At 44.0% G+C, this 18,832-nt stretch overlaps 1 protein-coding gene across 2 annotated transcripts in view; it reads left to right on the top strand.

The window, feature by feature from the left end:
• Positions 1 to 18,832, top strand: part of LOC119720493 (E3 ubiquitin-protein ligase UBR4-like) — a 72,658-nt gene that overhangs the window by 37,377 nt on the left and 16,449 nt on the right. For both annotated transcript variants that reach the window (XM_038190177.1, XM_038190176.1), the window contains exons 53-83: positions 138 to 222; positions 846 to 1,129; positions 1,581 to 1,715; positions 2,362 to 2,605; positions 3,252 to 3,434; positions 3,985 to 4,106; positions 4,714 to 4,947; positions 5,357 to 5,666; positions 6,086 to 6,220; positions 6,475 to 6,740; positions 7,106 to 7,327; positions 7,534 to 7,653; positions 8,102 to 8,194; positions 8,854 to 8,925; positions 9,076 to 9,153; positions 9,618 to 9,751; positions 10,115 to 10,199; positions 10,334 to 10,412; positions 11,083 to 11,244; positions 11,676 to 11,850; positions 12,499 to 12,643; positions 12,943 to 13,028; positions 13,595 to 13,682; positions 13,897 to 14,090; positions 14,973 to 15,212; positions 15,449 to 15,587; positions 15,932 to 16,057; positions 16,736 to 16,864; positions 17,114 to 17,298; positions 17,829 to 17,934; positions 18,433 to 18,615. In XM_038190177.1, the coding sequence (XP_038046105.1) occupies positions 138 to 222; positions 846 to 1,129; positions 1,581 to 1,715; positions 2,362 to 2,605; positions 3,252 to 3,434; positions 3,985 to 4,106; positions 4,714 to 4,947; positions 5,357 to 5,666; positions 6,086 to 6,220; positions 6,475 to 6,740; positions 7,106 to 7,327; positions 7,534 to 7,653; positions 8,102 to 8,194; positions 8,854 to 8,925; positions 9,076 to 9,153; positions 9,618 to 9,751; positions 10,115 to 10,199; positions 10,334 to 10,412; positions 11,083 to 11,244; positions 11,676 to 11,850; positions 12,499 to 12,643; positions 12,943 to 13,028; positions 13,595 to 13,682; positions 13,897 to 14,090; positions 14,973 to 15,212; positions 15,449 to 15,587; positions 15,932 to 16,057; positions 16,736 to 16,864; positions 17,114 to 17,298; positions 17,829 to 17,934; positions 18,433 to 18,615 (4,839 nt within the window). The remainder of the gene's footprint in view (positions 1 to 137; positions 223 to 845; positions 1,130 to 1,580; positions 1,716 to 2,361; positions 2,606 to 3,251; positions 3,435 to 3,984; positions 4,107 to 4,713; positions 4,948 to 5,356; positions 5,667 to 6,085; positions 6,221 to 6,474; positions 6,741 to 7,105; positions 7,328 to 7,533; positions 7,654 to 8,101; positions 8,195 to 8,853; positions 8,926 to 9,075; positions 9,154 to 9,617; positions 9,752 to 10,114; positions 10,200 to 10,333; positions 10,413 to 11,082; positions 11,245 to 11,675; positions 11,851 to 12,498; positions 12,644 to 12,942; positions 13,029 to 13,594; positions 13,683 to 13,896; positions 14,091 to 14,972; positions 15,213 to 15,448; positions 15,588 to 15,931; positions 16,058 to 16,735; positions 16,865 to 17,113; positions 17,299 to 17,828; positions 17,935 to 18,432; positions 18,616 to 18,832) is intronic.

The raw sequence follows: 18,832 nt of genomic DNA, 5'->3' as shown, positions 1-18,832 counted from the left end.
GTTTATTTAGTTGACTTCAACGTTCAGTATTCAATTCAGTAAATTCAAATACAAATTCAAATTTTTGGAATGCTGGAAATTGTTTCTCCCATTTTGTGCTCATATTGTGTGAACTTCTCTGTTTGTGTTAATTCCAGCTGACCTCTTCCCGCAACCGATGGTTTGATATTCCCTTCACAAGAGAGGAGTCGCTGACTGCGGACAAGAAATTCACTCTCTTTGGTAAGGTTGCAAACTGACATTTTAATTGTGATTTGCTTGTGATGGCCTTTGATTGACTTGTGATGGACTTTTGATTGACTTGTGATGACCTGTGATGACTTATAATGACTTGTGATTGACTTGTGATGGACTTGTGATGGACTTGTGATGACTTGTGATGACTTTTGATTGACTTGTGATGACTTGTGATGACTTATAATGACTTGTGATGACTTGTGATGACTTGTGATGACTTGTGATGACTTTTGATCAGCTTGTGATCAGCTTGTGATTGATATGTAATGACTTTTGATGACTTGTGTTTGACTTACAATTGACTTTTGATGATTTGACATTTGGCTTGTAAAGGCTTGTGAGTGTATGGTGATCCTCTTGTGATGGCCTTTGATTGTCTTGTGATTGCTTGTGATTGACTTGTGATTGACTTGTGATGACTTGTGATTGCACTGTGATTCAGTTGAGATTGACTTGTGTTTCATTTGTGATGACTTGTGATTGACTTGTGATGACTTGTGATGGTCTGTGATTGCCTTTTGTTTGCTTATGATTGTCATGTGATTGCTTGTGATGGCTTGTGATGAGCTTGTGAATGGCTTCTGACTACAATTCTCTATTCCTTACAGTCGGCCCATCGGTCGATCCGGCCGGCGTGACCATGGTCGATTCCATCAAAGTCTACGGGAAAACCAAGGAAAACTTTGGCTGGCCTGACGACCCTCCCGACGACTTCCCGTCCACCAGCGCCGGAGCCAACCTCCCGGCGACATCAAACAGTGCCGCTCCTGTGGCCGAGACGGAAACGATTGTTGCTCCGACCTCAACGTCCCTGTCATGTCTCGATCGTCTGGTGGCGTCATCTTTGGAGGTGCTGGATGGATTTGTTTGCCTGGTCAACATGGAAGACAAGGTTGATTTTTGGTTTTGTTTTTTTCTTGACTTTGGTGGGTTTTTTGTGGATTGAAATCGGCCCTCTGACCCCAGCAAACTCATTAGTCGAGTGGTTGAAGCATTTGCACTTGTAAGCATAAGGTTGTGGGTTCGCGTCCCACTGAGCCTGATTCTTGAAATTGGCAGATGTACTTATACAGATACTCATTATCAGATGTTGGGTACTCATCTCATTAAAATATCCTGTAAGTGTGGAAAGAGGCAATTGTTGTAAAGTGTCTTGCCTAAGAACACAAGCACCATGTTCCCCTGTCAGGGTCAAACCCAGGTACTAAAGCACACATGTCTGACACGTAACCATTGGACCACAGAGCTACACAAGGCAATTGTTGTAAACCTCCTTGCCTAAGAGCACCAGCAGCTGGATATTTAAGAGATAACATTTTGATTTCTCTGGATATTTCTATCAGGAGACGATCAAGCAGACCGTTCAAGACCTGGCCACGGAGCTGTTAACCCTGCCGACGCCCTCTAGTGTCCAGTCTCATGCCAAGTCCCTACTCTCCACCATTCAGCCCTCCAGCATGGCGTTTCACAACCACAAGGCAAGTCAGGACAAAGAAGTCATTCTCTGTGGAACACTTTTTGCAATACCGGACATTATACTTCTCCCCTTCTGAGTTCTGTTGTCTCTACTGTCTTTCACAAATTGGTAGCGTTTAGGCATGTGAATTTAGACTTTGTGTGTGTGTAGATCAATCTGTAGCATAATGGACATGTGATGTAAATGAATAACAGACGACTACTCAACACTCCAGTATACTGACTCCGCTCTTAACACATCACAACAAAGCAGCCATTTTAATACTGTCATTATTTCTAAACTGACATCTGCTAGTCACTCCTGATTTAAGGCAAGTTCATGCTCGGCACGAGAGTGAACGCAAATGCTATGTCATTGTCAGTCTTCACACTGCAAATTTTTTTCAAAAGTTGGACATATTTCAACCCAAACCAGATTGTGTTACTTAAATTTGTTACGTCAAAGTTACATGCCACTCACATTGGCATGCATAAAGTACGACTTGGCCTCAGCAACCCATTTTGTAAACTCTTCAAATTTTTAACCACGGCAAATTATGGTGCTAATAATTTGTGATTCAATTTCAGTAATGCAAATTCAGATCGGAGTCAAGTACAGACTGGTCTTTAAAATTACATAAACAACCGATTTCCCATTTTTAACCTCAGGATCAAGCCCAGATGCAGCGTGTCATCCAGTGCTTGGCCACTTCCCAGAAGCCTCAGCTCCGAGCGCAGAGCGCCCCCTCTTGTCAGCCCGCAGGAGAGCAACAACAGCAGCATTCAAAGCAGCATCTAGATCCCGAAGCATACCAGCGACTGGTCGTGACGGCGCGCTCAGTGGCGGTCGCCCGCCCGGCGAATCTGGTGCGATTCGCCGACAACTGCGAGTCATTCACGTCCAAAGAATCAGGTATTGTAAAATCAGTCTAAAGGCACACAAGATCATTTGCATTTATGCCAAAAGTTGCGTACTGAATTAGTTTTAAAAAGCCTTACTCGGATTAAAGTAATTCCGACTTTGGGACTTGAAAATCCGACTTTGAATTTCAGTTCAGACTTTTTAGAACCTCCGACCTTGACAAGTTGGCTTTTGGAGTTCCGACATTGTACTTTCCTACTCTTCTTTAGAAAAAAAGGACAATGAAATTTAATGAATTTTAACAATTTTGAAATGAAACAAAAATGTTTTTGTTTAATATTTCGCTTTGTGTCACGTCTTCCTTGAATTTTATAATAAGAATTTTATAATATCTGACTTCAGTTTTTTCAGAATCTCATCCCTGATAAAGCTCTTAAAATTGTTGATGAAGACAAAAAAAGTAACTAGAAAAATTTACATCTCTTAAAAAGACAAAAACCATCCATCCTGTACTAACAAAATTCTTTGCCTATTTCAGATCAAAATAGTACTTAGATTCACCAAAAAAATTGCTGTCGGACAAGACAAGTCTTTCAAACTTCAAATGTTTCATGCTCTTAATTCAAGTCTTGAGCATTCTGTAGATCGAGTGCCACCCTGAATCAGATGTTATCCAATTTTTGTTTTCTTCATAAAGATCTTGAGGTGACGGATCTGGAGGCAGAGGTGGAGGACCCAACCATGGAACCAGCCGGCAGCAAACTCACCGAGCTGACGGAGCAAGAATCAAAGCATTTCCTGGCTCGCATGCTGGATGCATTCTGGAGACTGCACAATGCCAAGCCTGCCAACGCCATGCTGGCACCCGCATGCTTACCAGGTCAGAATACTTCACAATTATTGACTGCTGTTGGCTAGTTTCAACTTATTTCATCTCTGAAAATTACAATAATTGATCAAAAATCAGAGTTCTCAGAAAGGTCGCCAAAAAGTTGTAAAAAATACATGAACTTAATTACAACAGTCAAAAATTGTTTTGTTATATTATCCACATTTAATGGGACAATAAAGTCTGTCACAAGCCAATACGCATGGCCCACCAGGCTGGCATTTACCTTCGATTTCCTCGTCATGAAATGACTGAGAATATATCTACTTCCCCTGGATGGGATGCTAGTCCATCGCAGGTTACTCCCCAGCTAATGCCGGTACCCATTTATACTCCTGGGTGGAGAGAGGCAAGTGGGGGTAAACTGGCTTGCCCAAGGACACAACATATAGCTAGCAGCTGGATTCGAATCCCTGCCCCTCTGATCATGAGTCACATACCCTAACCACTAGGCCACTCTCCCATACAGATTAACCTTCTATTACTTCGTAAGCTGTTGTATACAGCCCCTAAACATTCTTCTTATTCTTTTTTTCAACAGGCCTGACCCACGTTGAGATCACCGTAGGAGCCCTTGTTGAGATAATCCATGCATTCGCCTGCGGTGATTTGGACAACATCCCCCTGGCTACCAAGTTGTATGTGCGCCTACTCATGTGTGAGGTAGGTTTGAATGAAAGACATGTGAAAGACATGATATGAACATGTGAAAGACATGTGATAGACATGAGATAGACATGTGAAAGATGTGAGATAGACATGTGAAAGACATGAGATAGACATGTGTAAAACATGAGATAGACATGTGTAAAACATGCGATAGACATGTGAAAGACATGATATGAACATGTGAAAGACATGTGATAGACATGAGATAGACATGTGAAAGACATGCGATAGACATGTGAAAGACATGATATGAACATGTGAAAGACATGTGATAGACATGAGATAGACATGTGAAAGATGTGAGATAGACATGTGAAAGACATGAGATAGACATGTGTAAAACATGAGATAGACATGTGAAAGACATGCGATAGACATGTGAAAGACATGATATGAACATGTGAAAGACATGTGATAGACATGAGATAGACATATGAAAGACATAAGATATGCATGTGAAAGTCATGAGATAGACATGTGAAAATTATGAGATAGACATGTTAAAGACATGTGAAAGACATGACATAGACATGTGAAAGACATAAGATAGACATGTCAAAGACATGTGATTGACTATTTTTGTCAATTACTTCAACCCCAGGACCAGTCCGTGAGCTTTGCCGCCAAGCAGGCCCTCATCAAGGTCATGCGACCTCGTCACAAACGCCGTAAGGTGGTCATCCCCTCCCCCCAGCGTTGTAGCTCCCCACCCCCAGACCCCAACATTGCAGAGGAGGAAGAAGCGGAAGACAAAGCTCCCCAGGGGGGTGGGGAAATGCCCCTGGTGCAGGAGGTGTCAGAAGCGTCACAGGACGAACCCTCTTATGAAGTTGTAGTAAGTTGTCTCCTTCTTCTCTGAATTTTTATGATATGAAGTTTTGTCAAGGTTTATATTTTGAATTGCCCAGAACCGCCCTGCATGTTACTCCCTGTACTGTCCTAACCCGCCAAAACTGCCCTAGCGCTGTATATTTCTTAGGGTTTCATCAGAAATAAATACAGCGTTATACAATTCAGTACCGTTGCTAATGAGTTGTGTCCTTGGGCAAGCCACTTCACCCTCACTTGCCTCTGTCCACCCAGGAGTATAAATGGGTACCGGCATCATCATTAATGGTTACCGGCATCCAGGGGAATAGAAATATTCTCAGTTTTTTCATGCCAAGGAAACCTGCGATAAAAGCCGGCCAGATAGGCCACATTGGCTCGTGACAGACTTTACTTAGTAAATTATCTTTTCACAGGAGCAAGCTGAACCCATGGTCCTTGAGCCCGCCGAGGGCAACGTTGCCGCTCCAGGAGTCAACCAGCTTCCCCTAGAAGCCCTCCTAGGAGGACGCAGCGGCTTCGCCCCCATGCTGGACATCCCACCGGACGCAGACGATGAGGCCATGATGGAGCTGGCCATCGCGTTGAGCTTACAGGACCAATCTGGGCAGGACGGGGGAAGCGGGGGGCTAAACCTGCAGTCCCTGGGGTTGTCCGGTCATCATCATCAGGGCCAGAGCTCCTCGTCACTGGAGGCTGGAACGCTGTCAGACACCACGGCTTCAGGTAAGGCAGAATGCAGTGTTTTTAGTCCATGGTATATAGAACAATGTTTATAGCACATTCTCACAATTGTGAGTAAATTTTAATGGGTATACATTTTCCCTATCAGTTTTTGCTGTCAAACTAGGCATGAATCCTTTTGAACCGCCAAAGTCCTTTTTGCAAGGATCCATCCCCCAAATTTTGTAAAATTTGCCAGCATGTAAAATTGAAATCTCTGTAACATTTTGAATTTCATCAGTGGAGGTTAACCACTGTAGCAATCCTTCAAAATGCTCCAACAGCAACGCAGTGCCAAGCAGTGCATGTGATATCTAGTATCATGAAGACCTCAATTACGCATGGCTGAACATGAACAATGCATGGTACAGCCTGTGACCTCTATGACACATTCCCCATTTTCTTTCCCCATTCTCGTCCAGCTGCCAGTGATGATGAGGGCAGCAATGCTGCTACTGATGGCTCCACCCTGCGTACCTCCCCGGCCGAGCATGCTGGGAGTGGGGGGTCAGAGAGCGGGGGTAGTGCCGTCGACTCCATCACGGGAGAACACAGCGGTGAGTGAACCAACGTGCCTCTCACATCAGGCTTGGTTTTATTTGTTTAAAGTCACGTACGAACATCACCCAGAAACGAACCGACTGATTTAATGAGAAAAGCTTGCTCAAGGTTAAGATAGAGCTTGTACGGAATGCACTTTGAAAACACAACCAATTGAATGTGGAGGAATACTTCACCGATAAGCAAATTTTATTTGCAAGAAACCTTTCAAATTAGTTCAAGAACCTTTTGTTCAAATTTTGTTACACAGCGAGCGGTCGCAGCAGTGCCTATGGCGACGGCGTCCACGAGCCCATAGCGAGGCGTCCTGACAGCGCCGAGAGCAGCGGTCACCCTAGCAACTCGCTAGGCAACCAGCTGATGGACGGTGTTGAGATGCCAGAGGGGGAAACGGAGACCGAGCGAGACCACGGCCAGCGCATGCACGCCATCCGACTATTGCTGCTGGATAGACTGCTGCAGTACCTGCCAGAGCTGAGGGATGTGGGCGGGGTCAGGGCTATTCCATTCATGCAGGTTGGTGTGGTGGGCAGGGCCACTGGGCGGGGTCAGGGCTATCCCATTCATGCAGATGGGTGTGATGGGAGGGGCAAAAGGATGGGGGCTAACAGCCATCCCATTCATGTCTGATGGGTGAAGACAGTCGGCGGGGCCGTGACTGCCAGGCATTCCTTATTGATGGGCGTGGTTAGGGAAATTACATCAATGTCAGTGGGTGTGATGGGTGGGGCCAAGCCACCCCAGTCATGTAGGTGAGTGTAGTGGGTGGAGCCAGTGTTATTTATTGGGAAAGTTAAAGCCGAACAATACCAAATAACAATAGCACTTCGGATAATCAATTTAGCTTTCTTCAATTGTCATCATGTCGCTCTCCGTACCAGGTGATCCTGATGCTGAGCTCAGACCTAGACATCGAGGAAGACAAAGACCGTCACTCTCTGGTCAGCCTACTGTCCACCATGCTGGCCGAGCTCAACCTGCGACGCAAGGATTTCGCTGACGTGGCCGAGCGCACGGCATTCCACGAGGTCCAGCTGATCATCATGAGGCTACTGAGCGTCTTCATGTCACGGACGAAGTCAGGAACGAAAGCGGCCAGTGAGGTGGGTCATAAGTGGTCACAAGTGGTCACAAGTAGTCACAAGCGGTCACAAGTGATCACAAATGGTCACAGGTGGTCACAAGGGGTCGTAAGTGATCACAAGTGGTCCGATGTTAGCTACAGTTCCTCAATGGTTTTGAGGACTCCTCAGTTTAATTTCCAGAAAATAAATAACGATAAGAACAATTTCTTTTCTCTTCATGTCAGTCCTCTACCCTGATTTCCCACGCCACCGCCTCGGCCCTGCTCAGCTGGGGAGCTGTGGACTACTGCCTGCTGATCCTCAAGGCCCTGCTGGACCACTGGAAGGAAACAGATGTAGACGAGGTAGGGAACCAGACTCAAACCCAACTCTACCAAAATAAAAAATAAATTAGGATGTTTGATACCCCTCTCCTGCTCTGAAAAAAGACAAATAACTCTTTATGGACGCTGCGCATGAACAATAGATGGTGCTGGTATCCCCCTACTTAAGACTTTGTAGGGTGCAGTCCAACAAAACCCGACGTGTGGGGCAATATTATTTCCTTTGTGTTACTTAACTTCTAATAAGTACAAGACTAAACAATCACTCCAACAGACAACAAAAATGAAGGATGTTGAAACCTCATGATGTACAATTACTATTGAATTTAGTGTCAACTTTAAAGTGTTTGGAGCTCTTTTGAAATCTTGGAGACAATCAATGTGTACCTTTTTTGGGGGGGGGTTGGGAAATATGTTTTTAATATGTTTTTAATTTCAATTATTTCATGTTCCGATCTCATTTTCCTAGGATGCATCTGGAGGCAGTGGTAATCTTCTCAAGCCTCACCCGACATCCTCCCCACCAGATATGTCACCGTTCTTCCTCCGACAATACGTCAAGGTATCAAACGAAATCACTCTTCTTAAAATTGAAAACCTTTAAACCCTACCCTCTAGCGTATTTTTGTCTAGAATGCAGCAGCATGCAACACTTGCCAAAATGACAAGTCTGACCAGTGTAGCAAGATCATAAGGCCAAAAGTCTCAAGGCCAAACTGCCTCAGAGTCTGTGGTCACCTAATGCAGCAGGATACAACTGTGGCATTGTTCAATGGGACTACAATCCCGGCCAAATCTCGCTGGGCCCCCAACCCCCCAGCCCCCGCTCAATGTTGTCTCTCATTGCGCGGTGTGTGCTCCATCCGCTGGAGAGAACAACATTGACCGGGGGAGCGGGGGAGTTGGTGACCGTTGGAGGCTAAGGTTATTTCCAAGTGTCCCAACCATTTTGGCCGGGATTGTAGCTCTCATTGTTTACAAAAGTGTGCCCATTTTATGTGTGTCCGCAATGGCATTCTGTTTATGAGGCCAAAAATATTGGACATATGTTTTCTTCATTTTCTCAAAATGTATAGTATCCACCAAGCTAAAACTACCACGAGTTGGTGCAATTTTGCACAAACGCAAATGATCTTAAGTATTGGCATATCTTCCTGATTATATGATGTCAGTAATGATGAAATGCAAGATTAATCAATGATTTTATTTTGTTTTTCTTAGGGCCATGCTGGTGATGTATTTGAAGCCTACCCTCAACTTCTCACCGAGATGGTCTTGCGTCTGCCGTACCAGGTACACTTCTCTTTAATCCAAACAAAAAGACTTGTCTAAATCCTTCCTTTTGTTCTAAATAACACTTAAAATGTAACGTTGCAAAATCAGGTCTATTGTGTTTTGTGTGGAGTTGTTTAGTTAGACTTGTCTATTTCCTTCCATTTGCAGATGAAGAAGATATGCGATGCAACACCGTCCGTGGGCGTTCCAGTCTTCGACCAGGCCTGGTTCTACTATCTGTGTGAGGTAAAACGATGGACTGATACAAGTCTACTTTAAACAAGGAACTCCCATTTTTAAGGAAATGCAAAACTTAACAGATTTTCATTTAGTGCATAAATGTATTTTTTTTTTTTACTGTTGAACAACTGGCTATGTGAGGTTAAATGATGGACTGATACAAGTCTATTCAAATGAAAAACTAAACCAGTTAGTATGTCTGCTGCCCTCTAGTGACAAAGTAACCTCTGTTTCAAACTGACCCCAACAAAACCTAAAAGGATGGGTGCATTTGCTGCCCCCTAGATTCAAAATATCTCTGATATATCTTGTCTGCTGCCCTCTAGTGTCATAGCACCCTCCTGTTTACATCAAGCTGACATCAAACAGTGAAAAGTTAGGTGTTTTTGCTGCCCTCTACAGTAAAAAAATATCCCCAGATCTCAGCATTGTGTTAATCAGATTCTATTTATTTTATTTTTGCCGCGTAGTACATGATGACCCAGCAGACACCGTTTGTCAGGCGCCAGGTGCGCAAACTGCTGCTCTTCATCTGTGGCTCCAAGGACAAATATCGCCAACTACGCGATCTGCACACTCTGGAGTCACACCTCCGAGACATCAAGTAAGAATTAAAATTTAATGGAAACAATTTCAATGACAGTAAATTTCAAGAAAAAATTCTTAAATGACTAACCCTGGAGATTAAAGTGTATCATTTGATTGGACCTCCCAGTCAAACCCCTCCACAACTGACCAATAATGTGCCATATACTGTCACTGAAATCTTAAACGTCATCTTCTTTCATTTGATTGGTCATCCAAGCCAGAAAACTCTTCAATTGACCAATTATGTACTGTGAACCATCACTGACATCTTTACCATTATTTTCCTTCACTTGATTGGTTATCAAAGCCAGAAAACTCTGCAATTGACCAATCATGTGCCATGTACCATCCTTGACAGTGTTATGTTTTCTCCAACCAGGTCCATCTGCAGTCAGAACGGTCTGGAGCTTGACGGCACCAGCAGTGTGCCCATCACGCTTCCCTACGACACTCTCATAACTCTGGTAAGTCAAAATTAAATTTCTAAATTCCAAAATTATCCAACGAATTTAACAATAAACGTGTGTGGGTGCATGGCTACTCAAAAACACCACAGATTTTTGACCAATTTTTCATGGTATTTTTTCCTCATTTCTAGATTGAGCATCTGAAGGCTTGCCAAGAAATTGCAGCTTCCCGAACCTTAAACTGGCAGAAATTCTGTCACAAGGACGAAAGTAAGAACTGGTTTATTATTATCATCCCTTCTCCACTGAAGTTTTTTTTAGATGAGGAAGATGCCAAAACCCTTAGTTTACTTGTGCAAGATACTTTTAAATTAACGTGAGCTATTACTGGAGTATTGCCATTATGTATACCAATTGTATACAAAGATTTCTATTGAACAGTTGATTATTTGTGGACCAATATTTTGGACCCTATATCCCTTTGTGCCATAGTTGCAAGAAAACGGCTTATTTTCAAGGTATAATTGTGTGATTGGTCAGATTCTACTTTGAATGGTCTTTCAAACCATAATCATTTCATGGGCAATGCATTTTCAAAAGTAAAGTCAAGTCTTTCGTGAGCCAGTATGGCCCATGAGCCCAGCGTTTATGGCCGGGTTTCAGTGGCATGACATGACTAAGTCCATCGCGGATTACTTTCTAACTATTTAAATGCCAGTACCCATTTACACTCCTTGGGTAGAGAGAGCCAAGTGGGGTGAAGCGGCTTGCCCAAGGACACAACATAAATTACAGTCAGCAGTAGGATTCAAACCCCTGACCCTCTGATCATGAGTCAAGAACCCTAACCACTGGGCCACACTCCCTCCCAAAAGTGTTTCATTAAAAGTCTGTGTCTGTCATAACAGAAATCAATTATTTCGATCTTTTCATCTCCCAGCTGTCTTATCCAGCCTCCAGCAAGCTAGCTTCTTCCTAGACGAGGGCGTGTCTCCCCTCCTCCTTCAGCTCCTGACCTGCGCCCTCTGTGGCAACAAGTCCTCCTCCTCCAAACACAAGAAGAGCAAAGACAAGACGGACAAGTCAGAAGGCAGGCGGGACAGTGAGTGAAACTTTCAAAAAAAAAATCCTCAATCTTCTCTGTAGTCCTCTGAAACACTAATCCTCAGGACCAGATGAAGTGTTCCGTCGGCTCTAGTGTTCCGTAGTCCCCACTACGCCCTAGGCACCGGTACCAGTTTCACGGCTCTGGTAAGCTGTACTCAACAAGCCAGGCCAAACTGGTAGCTCAAAAGCCTGTACAATGAATAGGTTTACTACCAGTTGTTACAAAGTATTACTTGATTGAGATTAATGGTCACACATTTTTTTAACTTTGCACTCTGGCACGTGCTTATGCCATTGAAGGGGACCTACATAGGTGAACAACAAATGAGTGCTCGGAATGGCCTATCGGAAGTAACATACAGGGCGGTTTGGGACAGTACAGGGACTAATGCTTTAACAAGTCAAAACCCACTGACTTTATTTCAGAATCATCTGAGGATACCCAACGCCACGACGACAGTCTGTGCCAATCCCTGATCAACCAGCTGAACCGCCTGGCCGGCCGCGACACTCTGTCCCGCTTCATACGGCAGCATCTACTTGAGTCCAATAGCACGTCGGTGCGCTGGCAGGCACACGGACTACTCCTTCATATCTTCAGGTCCGTTAATCCACGCAACTACCTATTCCAAAAATTTAAACCAGTAGAATGAAAGAAATGAAAACAAAAATCACTTACTAACTGTTTAATAACTTAAATCCTATTACTGCCTTGGCCTTTTTGGCTAGGGTGCATCCTCAGTTCTGCATAATCCTCCAACAATCGCTGTAATACATTGAGGCAGTGTAGGTAATATCCAGAAGCAGTGCAGATGATAAAAAAAGTACATTAATGTCGGCTTCAATTATGCAGGAGCATAAACAATGCTGGGAACAGTGTAAGACCGTGCCACAATGCGTCCTCCAAAATAAACGACACTTGTGTGCCATTTGGTCTCAATCCTCCAAACTCCTCCAAAACCACCTGGTTGATTTCGGATGATTTTTGAGTTGGGTTATTAGTGAAAATCCAGAAATAGTTAGAACTGACATGCCACTTTTTAATATATTGTCAGAAACTTTAAGTAACAGATGAAAAAATTCGAGGTTTTTAAAATCCAATCTTACAACTCAGGTATAGAGCCGTCAAAAAAGTGCCGTACAAAAAAGGCCAGTAAAACTTTGTCTTCGCAAAGTTTAGTTCTGAAAAAAGACTTTTTGTAGTAAATTGTATGACAGAAACGTATGTCCGTCCAAATGTGTTTTGCAGGAGTTCCCAGTTCAGCCAGCAGGAGCAGTTACTGGAACTGATGTGGGATCTGTGGCCGGAGCTCTCCAGCTACGGACGCAAAGCGGCACAGTTTGTCGACCTCCTGGGCTACTTCTCACTCAAGGCGCCGTACAACGCACAAAAGGTGAACGGTCACGCTCCAAAAATCCACCATAAACATGAACATTATTTACCACCCGTAGCCAGAATTTGTTTGCTAACACTAAAGCTACCTCACGGATTAGCAAAGAATTTTTAGCAAGGAGTTTTCAGTGCTTACCATGTAGTGCATAATTTCTGTTACGTCACAGTCATTATGCGCACCATGACTTCACAAAACTTGATCAGATTTTAACTGCATCACATTTTTACCTGACTGTTTCTGGATACCAAATTTAGAGCAACAAGTCTTAACATTATTGTTATTTCTTTTCTACATTGCAGTCCCTGCAGTATGTCCAGAAAGCAGCGGCGCTGTTGAAGACCCAGAACCAAAGCCTGGGCAACCATCCCAACTCTACCATCTACAAGTAGGAATCCCCTTCCCCCACCCCTAACACCCCTACCCCTCCCCCCAACACCCCCTACCCCCCCCTCCAAACCTGATCAGAAATATCCTCTTATCAATCAAAATCCATACCCTTTTGTTGCATCCTACATATTAAAGTTAACATTTCAGGTCTTTTTGATAGTAAAACTGGCCGAGTCACAGAAAAAAAATCTTCCACAAATGTTCAGTTCTAGAAGGTCGGGGGGAAACACAGACATTGTTTTCCACTGAAATCCATGGAATCAGGTACGCACATGTCTACTGGGATGGAATCGAACCTGGCCCACCCACTCTTGTTTTACTATACTCTCGAGGACAATGCTTTGTGTTTCCCTTTGTCCCTGTAATATAACACTCTCCCGTAGACTAAGCACACAAACTTACTACAGAGGACCATTTCCAACAAAAGACCCAACTCCCGAGGACTGAAAGGATCTGTTGTTCTCCCTCTGTGTGTCGGTCCTCAGCGGTTATGTAGAACACGTACACGAAAATTGTGTTGATTATATGTCTAGCCTGTAAACATTCTCTTTCCGTGTCTCACAGCATGCTGTCCGGCCTGGTGCAGTTTGATGGTTACTTCCTGGAGAGTGACCCGTGTCTAGTTTGCAACAACCCCGAGGTTCCGTTCTCTGTAAGTCCAGTCACTAATTTCAATCTCAATAAAGCAGAAATTTACATATGTCTCTGGCTACAGGCACTTACTTTTTAAGGGTTACTTATTCGGTGACAGTTTTGTTTACAGATAGTGAACATTATTCTTGACTTACGAATTGTTGGGGTTGGTCTTTGATAAGCCTGGGAAGAAAATTCTCTCTGATATTTCCTAAATCTCCAAAATTTGACAGAACCTGAAGTTGACCACGCTCAAGGTGGACTCGCGCTACACGGCCAACTCGCAGATCGTCAAGCTGGTGGGCACGCACACCATCGCCAAGGTCTCGCTGCGCATCAGTGACCTGAAGCGCACCAAGATGGTACGCACCATCAACGTCTACTACAACAATCGCACCGTGCAGTCCGTGGTGGAACTGAAAAACAAGTGAGTTTAATAAAGCAGTCGAGTGAAAGAATGTAGTATTCAGACGCCGCTTCTTTGGTTGTGTACAAAATCTATGGAGAGTTGAGAGTTGGAAATGTTTCTCAGTCCAAGATTCATGTCTTTTCAACATTTTTTGCAATGACTGACCTTCATTGAGATAAAATATGATGAAAAAGAGAAAGTGGCGTCAGGATGCATTTTCTTTCCCAGTCAATAAAACAGGCTTCCCAGTCACTCTGGAAATCAAGGAAACCTTGAAAAAATAATGAGTTTTTTTTTTTCAATTTTCTAGTCTGGGAACACTCAGGAAATTTGGGTAAAACACCAAAACACCAGGAAAAAGTTAGAGATTTTGACCGTGACCCAAAAGGGAAAGGTTTTCCCCAGTTTGGCGAATGTGCGTCTCTGTTGCATATCGTCGTGTCCGTGCAACAAAGTCGTATCTCCTAAAATGAGCCGTACGGGAAACACGAGTTTCAGAATGTCGTCAGGTTGTATCTCGTTTAAAATAACCTGGATGTACATGCAAAGTCAATGGACGTCGAGATACAACCTTGTTGCTCAGAGCGTATTCGCGCGAGATACGACTTTGTTGCAGAATGGAGTTACGACCTTGTTGCACTGACGCGACAACATGGTGAGGAAAGAATGGCTATAAGGAGAGAAGGGAGGCCATCGGGGACTTGCATGGAGACTTGACTTATTCCCTACACATGTATCTTGAAATTACGTGACACATGTGGCGCCAGACTAATGTACATGTGGTGTAGATGCTACATCACATACATGAATAGGGAAGCCTCATAAACCATAGAAGCCTGTTGCCGAATTCTCAACGGTATTAAATACTTGTTGGTGTAACTTTTGCTGATATCTTTTCAGGCCTACCATGTGGCACAAAGCCCGCAAGTGCCAGCTAGCCGCAGGCCAGACAGAGCTCAAAGTGGAGTTCCCCCTCCCCATCGTGGCTGCAAACCTCATGATCGAGTACTCGGACTTCTACGACAACCTGACCGCCTCAGCTGAGACCCTACAGTGCCCACGGTGCAGCGCCTCGGTCCCTGCTAACCCGGGAGTCTGTGGGAACTGTGGCGAGAACGTGTTCCAATGCCACAAGTGCAGGTGAGCTAGCGTTCATGACCCCTCTCTGTTTCAAGTTGAAGTTAGAATTAAACAATATCACAAGTCCTCAATAGTCCATCGCAAGTCATCAAAATTCCCCCTAGCGTGGACATGACTTTCATAATCTATCTATTTGACAGCTACCCGCCCTCCGCCCTCCCTTCCACTTCCCCCCACACCCCAGGAAAGCTTTGATCATCCGAACGTTTCCCTATTTGACTATTTTCTTTCCTTAGAGCCATCAACTACGATGAGAAGGACCCGTATTTGTGCAACGCTTGCGGGTTCTGCAAGTACGCCAAGTTTGACTACACCCTGACAGCCAGAGCCTGTTGTGCCGTCGACCCAATCGAGAGCGAAGACGACCGGAAGAAGGTAAATTTCACATCTTTCCATCCCCGCAACCCCTAAATTTTTTTTCTTCTTTTGTAGCTTCTTTCTTTATTTTTCATTTGAGGGAGAGCAAAATAACCTTCAATCGCAGATCCTTCCAAATCCGCCAGGTATCGTAGGATTTTGTAGGATTGAGGAAGGTAGAGCTAAGCCGCTATTACTTTACATGGGGCTCGATGCCACTTGAAACTCGGTAGGTACAAAGAACCTGCCATTGTGTTCCTGCACAGTGGAGGATTTTAGAGGATTCAAGAATTTCCTGAGCAAAAATGGAAAAGTAGAGTTAATTTACTTCAATTTTTATTTACCTTTTATTTTTTTTGAAGGCGACTGCTACAATCAGTGCTTTATTGGAGAAAGCTGACCGTGTCTATCGCCAACTGGTCTCTCACAAGCCTCACTTAGAGGCCCTGCTGATCAGGGTACATGAAGCTGGACAAGACAAACCACAGGTAAATACACTGACAGACGCACTGACACACACCCCCACAAAGACACCCCACACAGATCCCAAGACAGACCCTCACACAAACGGTGTCCCACAAGCCTCACTTAGAGGCCCTGCTGATCAGGGTACATGAAGCTGGACAAGACAAACCACAGGTAAATACACTGACAGACGCACACGTACTTGTTTTGTAGTTTTGGGGACTACACAGGAGTTGTCCCATGATACCATTAGGACGGAAGACGCTGTGGGGACAGCAGAAAGTCCCCACAACTCGGTCCTAATTTGCCTAGCAATAAAAAACTTCCCCATAATGCGGTGACAGCCCGCCCACATATTCTTGTTCTGTAACCTTGGGCACCACACACCTGTTGAGTGATAGTTATGGGGACCGAAGACGCTATGGGGACAGCAGAAAGTCCCCATAACCCAATAATTCAGCTATGCTTTGACTGTAGGAGATTGATAAGCCAGCTGTGCCTACCAGTCACCTGCTTTTGTCTGTTGATGGAATTTGACTAGTCACAGTGCCTACAAGAAATACGATCTGACTGTTGATGACTATTCCAGTGTATAATTAGGCATGGCAGGGGAAGAGGATCAGTGTCTGTGACTGTCTGTGACTGTTCAGACAGCAGGAGGTCAGTTAACTAAACTGTACATGTGTTTGCTTATTTCGTAGGATGGTGTGGGTGCAGCAGCTAGTAGCAGCAGCAGCAGTGCCAGCGTGAATAAGACCATACAGCACTTGGCACAGCGCTACTGCGGCGACTGCAAAGGAACATTTGACGAACTCAGCAAGATCATTCAGGTATGTAAGACACCACCCATACTTGTATCGGTGACAAATATGTTAATTTCTTATTAAGAACTGTAAAAAAATTAATCTTCACATTTTGATTCCTTCAAAATCTGAAATATTCTATAATATCCCCCAAAATAACCTACATACACATCTGACATAATTTGTAATAATTGTCCGAAATTTTCTTAAATACCAATATGAAATATCCTGTACGCGTTTGAGGACAAATACATTGAAATGTCTTTCTCAATACAGAAAGTTCTAGCATCTCGTAAGGAGCTAGTGGAGTACGATCGTCGCCAGCGAGATGCCGCCCTGAAGTCCATCAGCCCCTCCTCCGGAATGACACCAGTAGCCACGCCCCTGACGAGCCCCCACCCATCACCGTCGCCCAGTACCATGGCTGTCAGTATACCAAGCTGCCAAGCCACGCCCAGAAAGTAGGTCCTCACTAAATCTCACTGCTGAATTTGAGGTAGTTACGATGTATCACAAGTCTATCACAAGTTCATCACAAGTCAATCACAAGTCCATCACAAGTCCATCACAAGTCCATCACAAGTCCATCACAAGTCCATCACAAGTCCATCACAAGTCCATCACAAGTCCATCACAAGTCCATCACAAGTCCATCACAAGTCCATCACAAGTCCATCACAAGTCCATCACAAGTCCATCACAAGTCCATCACAAGTCCATCACATGTCTATCACAAGTCCATCACAAGTCCATCACAAGTCCATCACAAGTCCATCACATGTCCATCACAAGTCCATCACAAGTCCATCACATGTCCATCACAAGTCCATCACAAGTCCATCACAAGTCCATCACAAGTCCATCACAAGTCCATCACAACTTACAACCAAGTTAAGTCCACTGAGCACTGAGTTTAAAACGTCAGAGGTCCAAATCCTGTTGCAGTCAGTTTTTATTCACGCTACTATTCATATTTTCTTCTGCATTGCAGCCAGGGTCGTTGCTATGGTTGCGCAGCGGCCGCCACCGAACACTGCGTGACGCTGCTGCGAGGGTTGGCCTCCCACGCTGAGACCAGACGCATCATCGCTGACCAGGTAACTGTTGCTATGGAAACCAGCATCCTTTAATCGGCAGTTGTTTGTCTCACGTCTCATTCATAATGTGTCACAAACGCTAGCATCCCTCTGAATCCTGTTATATTTTTAAGAACTTTGTGAATTCATATCTTTGAACCCCAAACCAAACATGTAATGAGGGTTTTTATTATATTGTACCATACTTGTGTGAATACTTTCATACAACAAATCGTTAAAGTCCTGATTATTGGAGATAACAGAATATATTTAGATTATTTGTGGATGTAGGTACACTGTAGATAATTAATTTTTCAAAAATGAAGGCAAATTTCAGACCTGCATTTGTTATGATATCATTCATTACAATCTATGCGTAATGTTTGTTTAGTTTTCAAAACAGAAAAACTGCTGCTGGTTACTTTCTTTACAGAATTTTTTAGTTTGTTTACTAAAAAAAAAATGGACAAAACCAAATGTTGAATTTACTTTGAACATGTCATTGTTTTCATCTCCTAGGGATTGATCCAGGAATTGGTGGAGTACAACCTCCGCCGCGGCTCGGCAACCTTCCGCAGTGAGGTGCGGCAACTCCTGGCCCTGCTGACCCGCGACAACACCGAGGCCACGCACGTCCTGAACGACATTCTGATGGCGCGCATCACAGCCGCGCTCAATGGCTACAAGTCCAACCCAGACCTGGTAGGCTTGTACTTGTGAAGATAACTCTTCCAGTAGGTGTAATTGTCAGTGTTGTGGCAGAGTCAATCACAAATCATCACAAGTTCAGTCACAAGTTTTAGGGGATGGACAATTTTCACAGTTCATTTGAATAGCTTGTGAGTTGACTTGAGACTGGAGGACTTGTGATGGACTCGACTACAACACTGGTAATAAATCAAATTGTTCACATTTTATG

This window comes from Patiria miniata, unplaced genomic scaffold (assembly GCF_015706575.1).
Source record: "Patiria miniata isolate m_02_andy unplaced genomic scaffold, ASM1570657v1 HiC_scaffold_9, whole genome shotgun sequence".
NCBI lineage: Eukaryota > Metazoa > Echinodermata > Asteroidea > Valvatida > Asterinidae > Patiria > Patiria miniata.
Note: the sequence above shows the minus strand (reverse complement) of the source record. Positions and strands in the feature narration are given on the sequence as shown.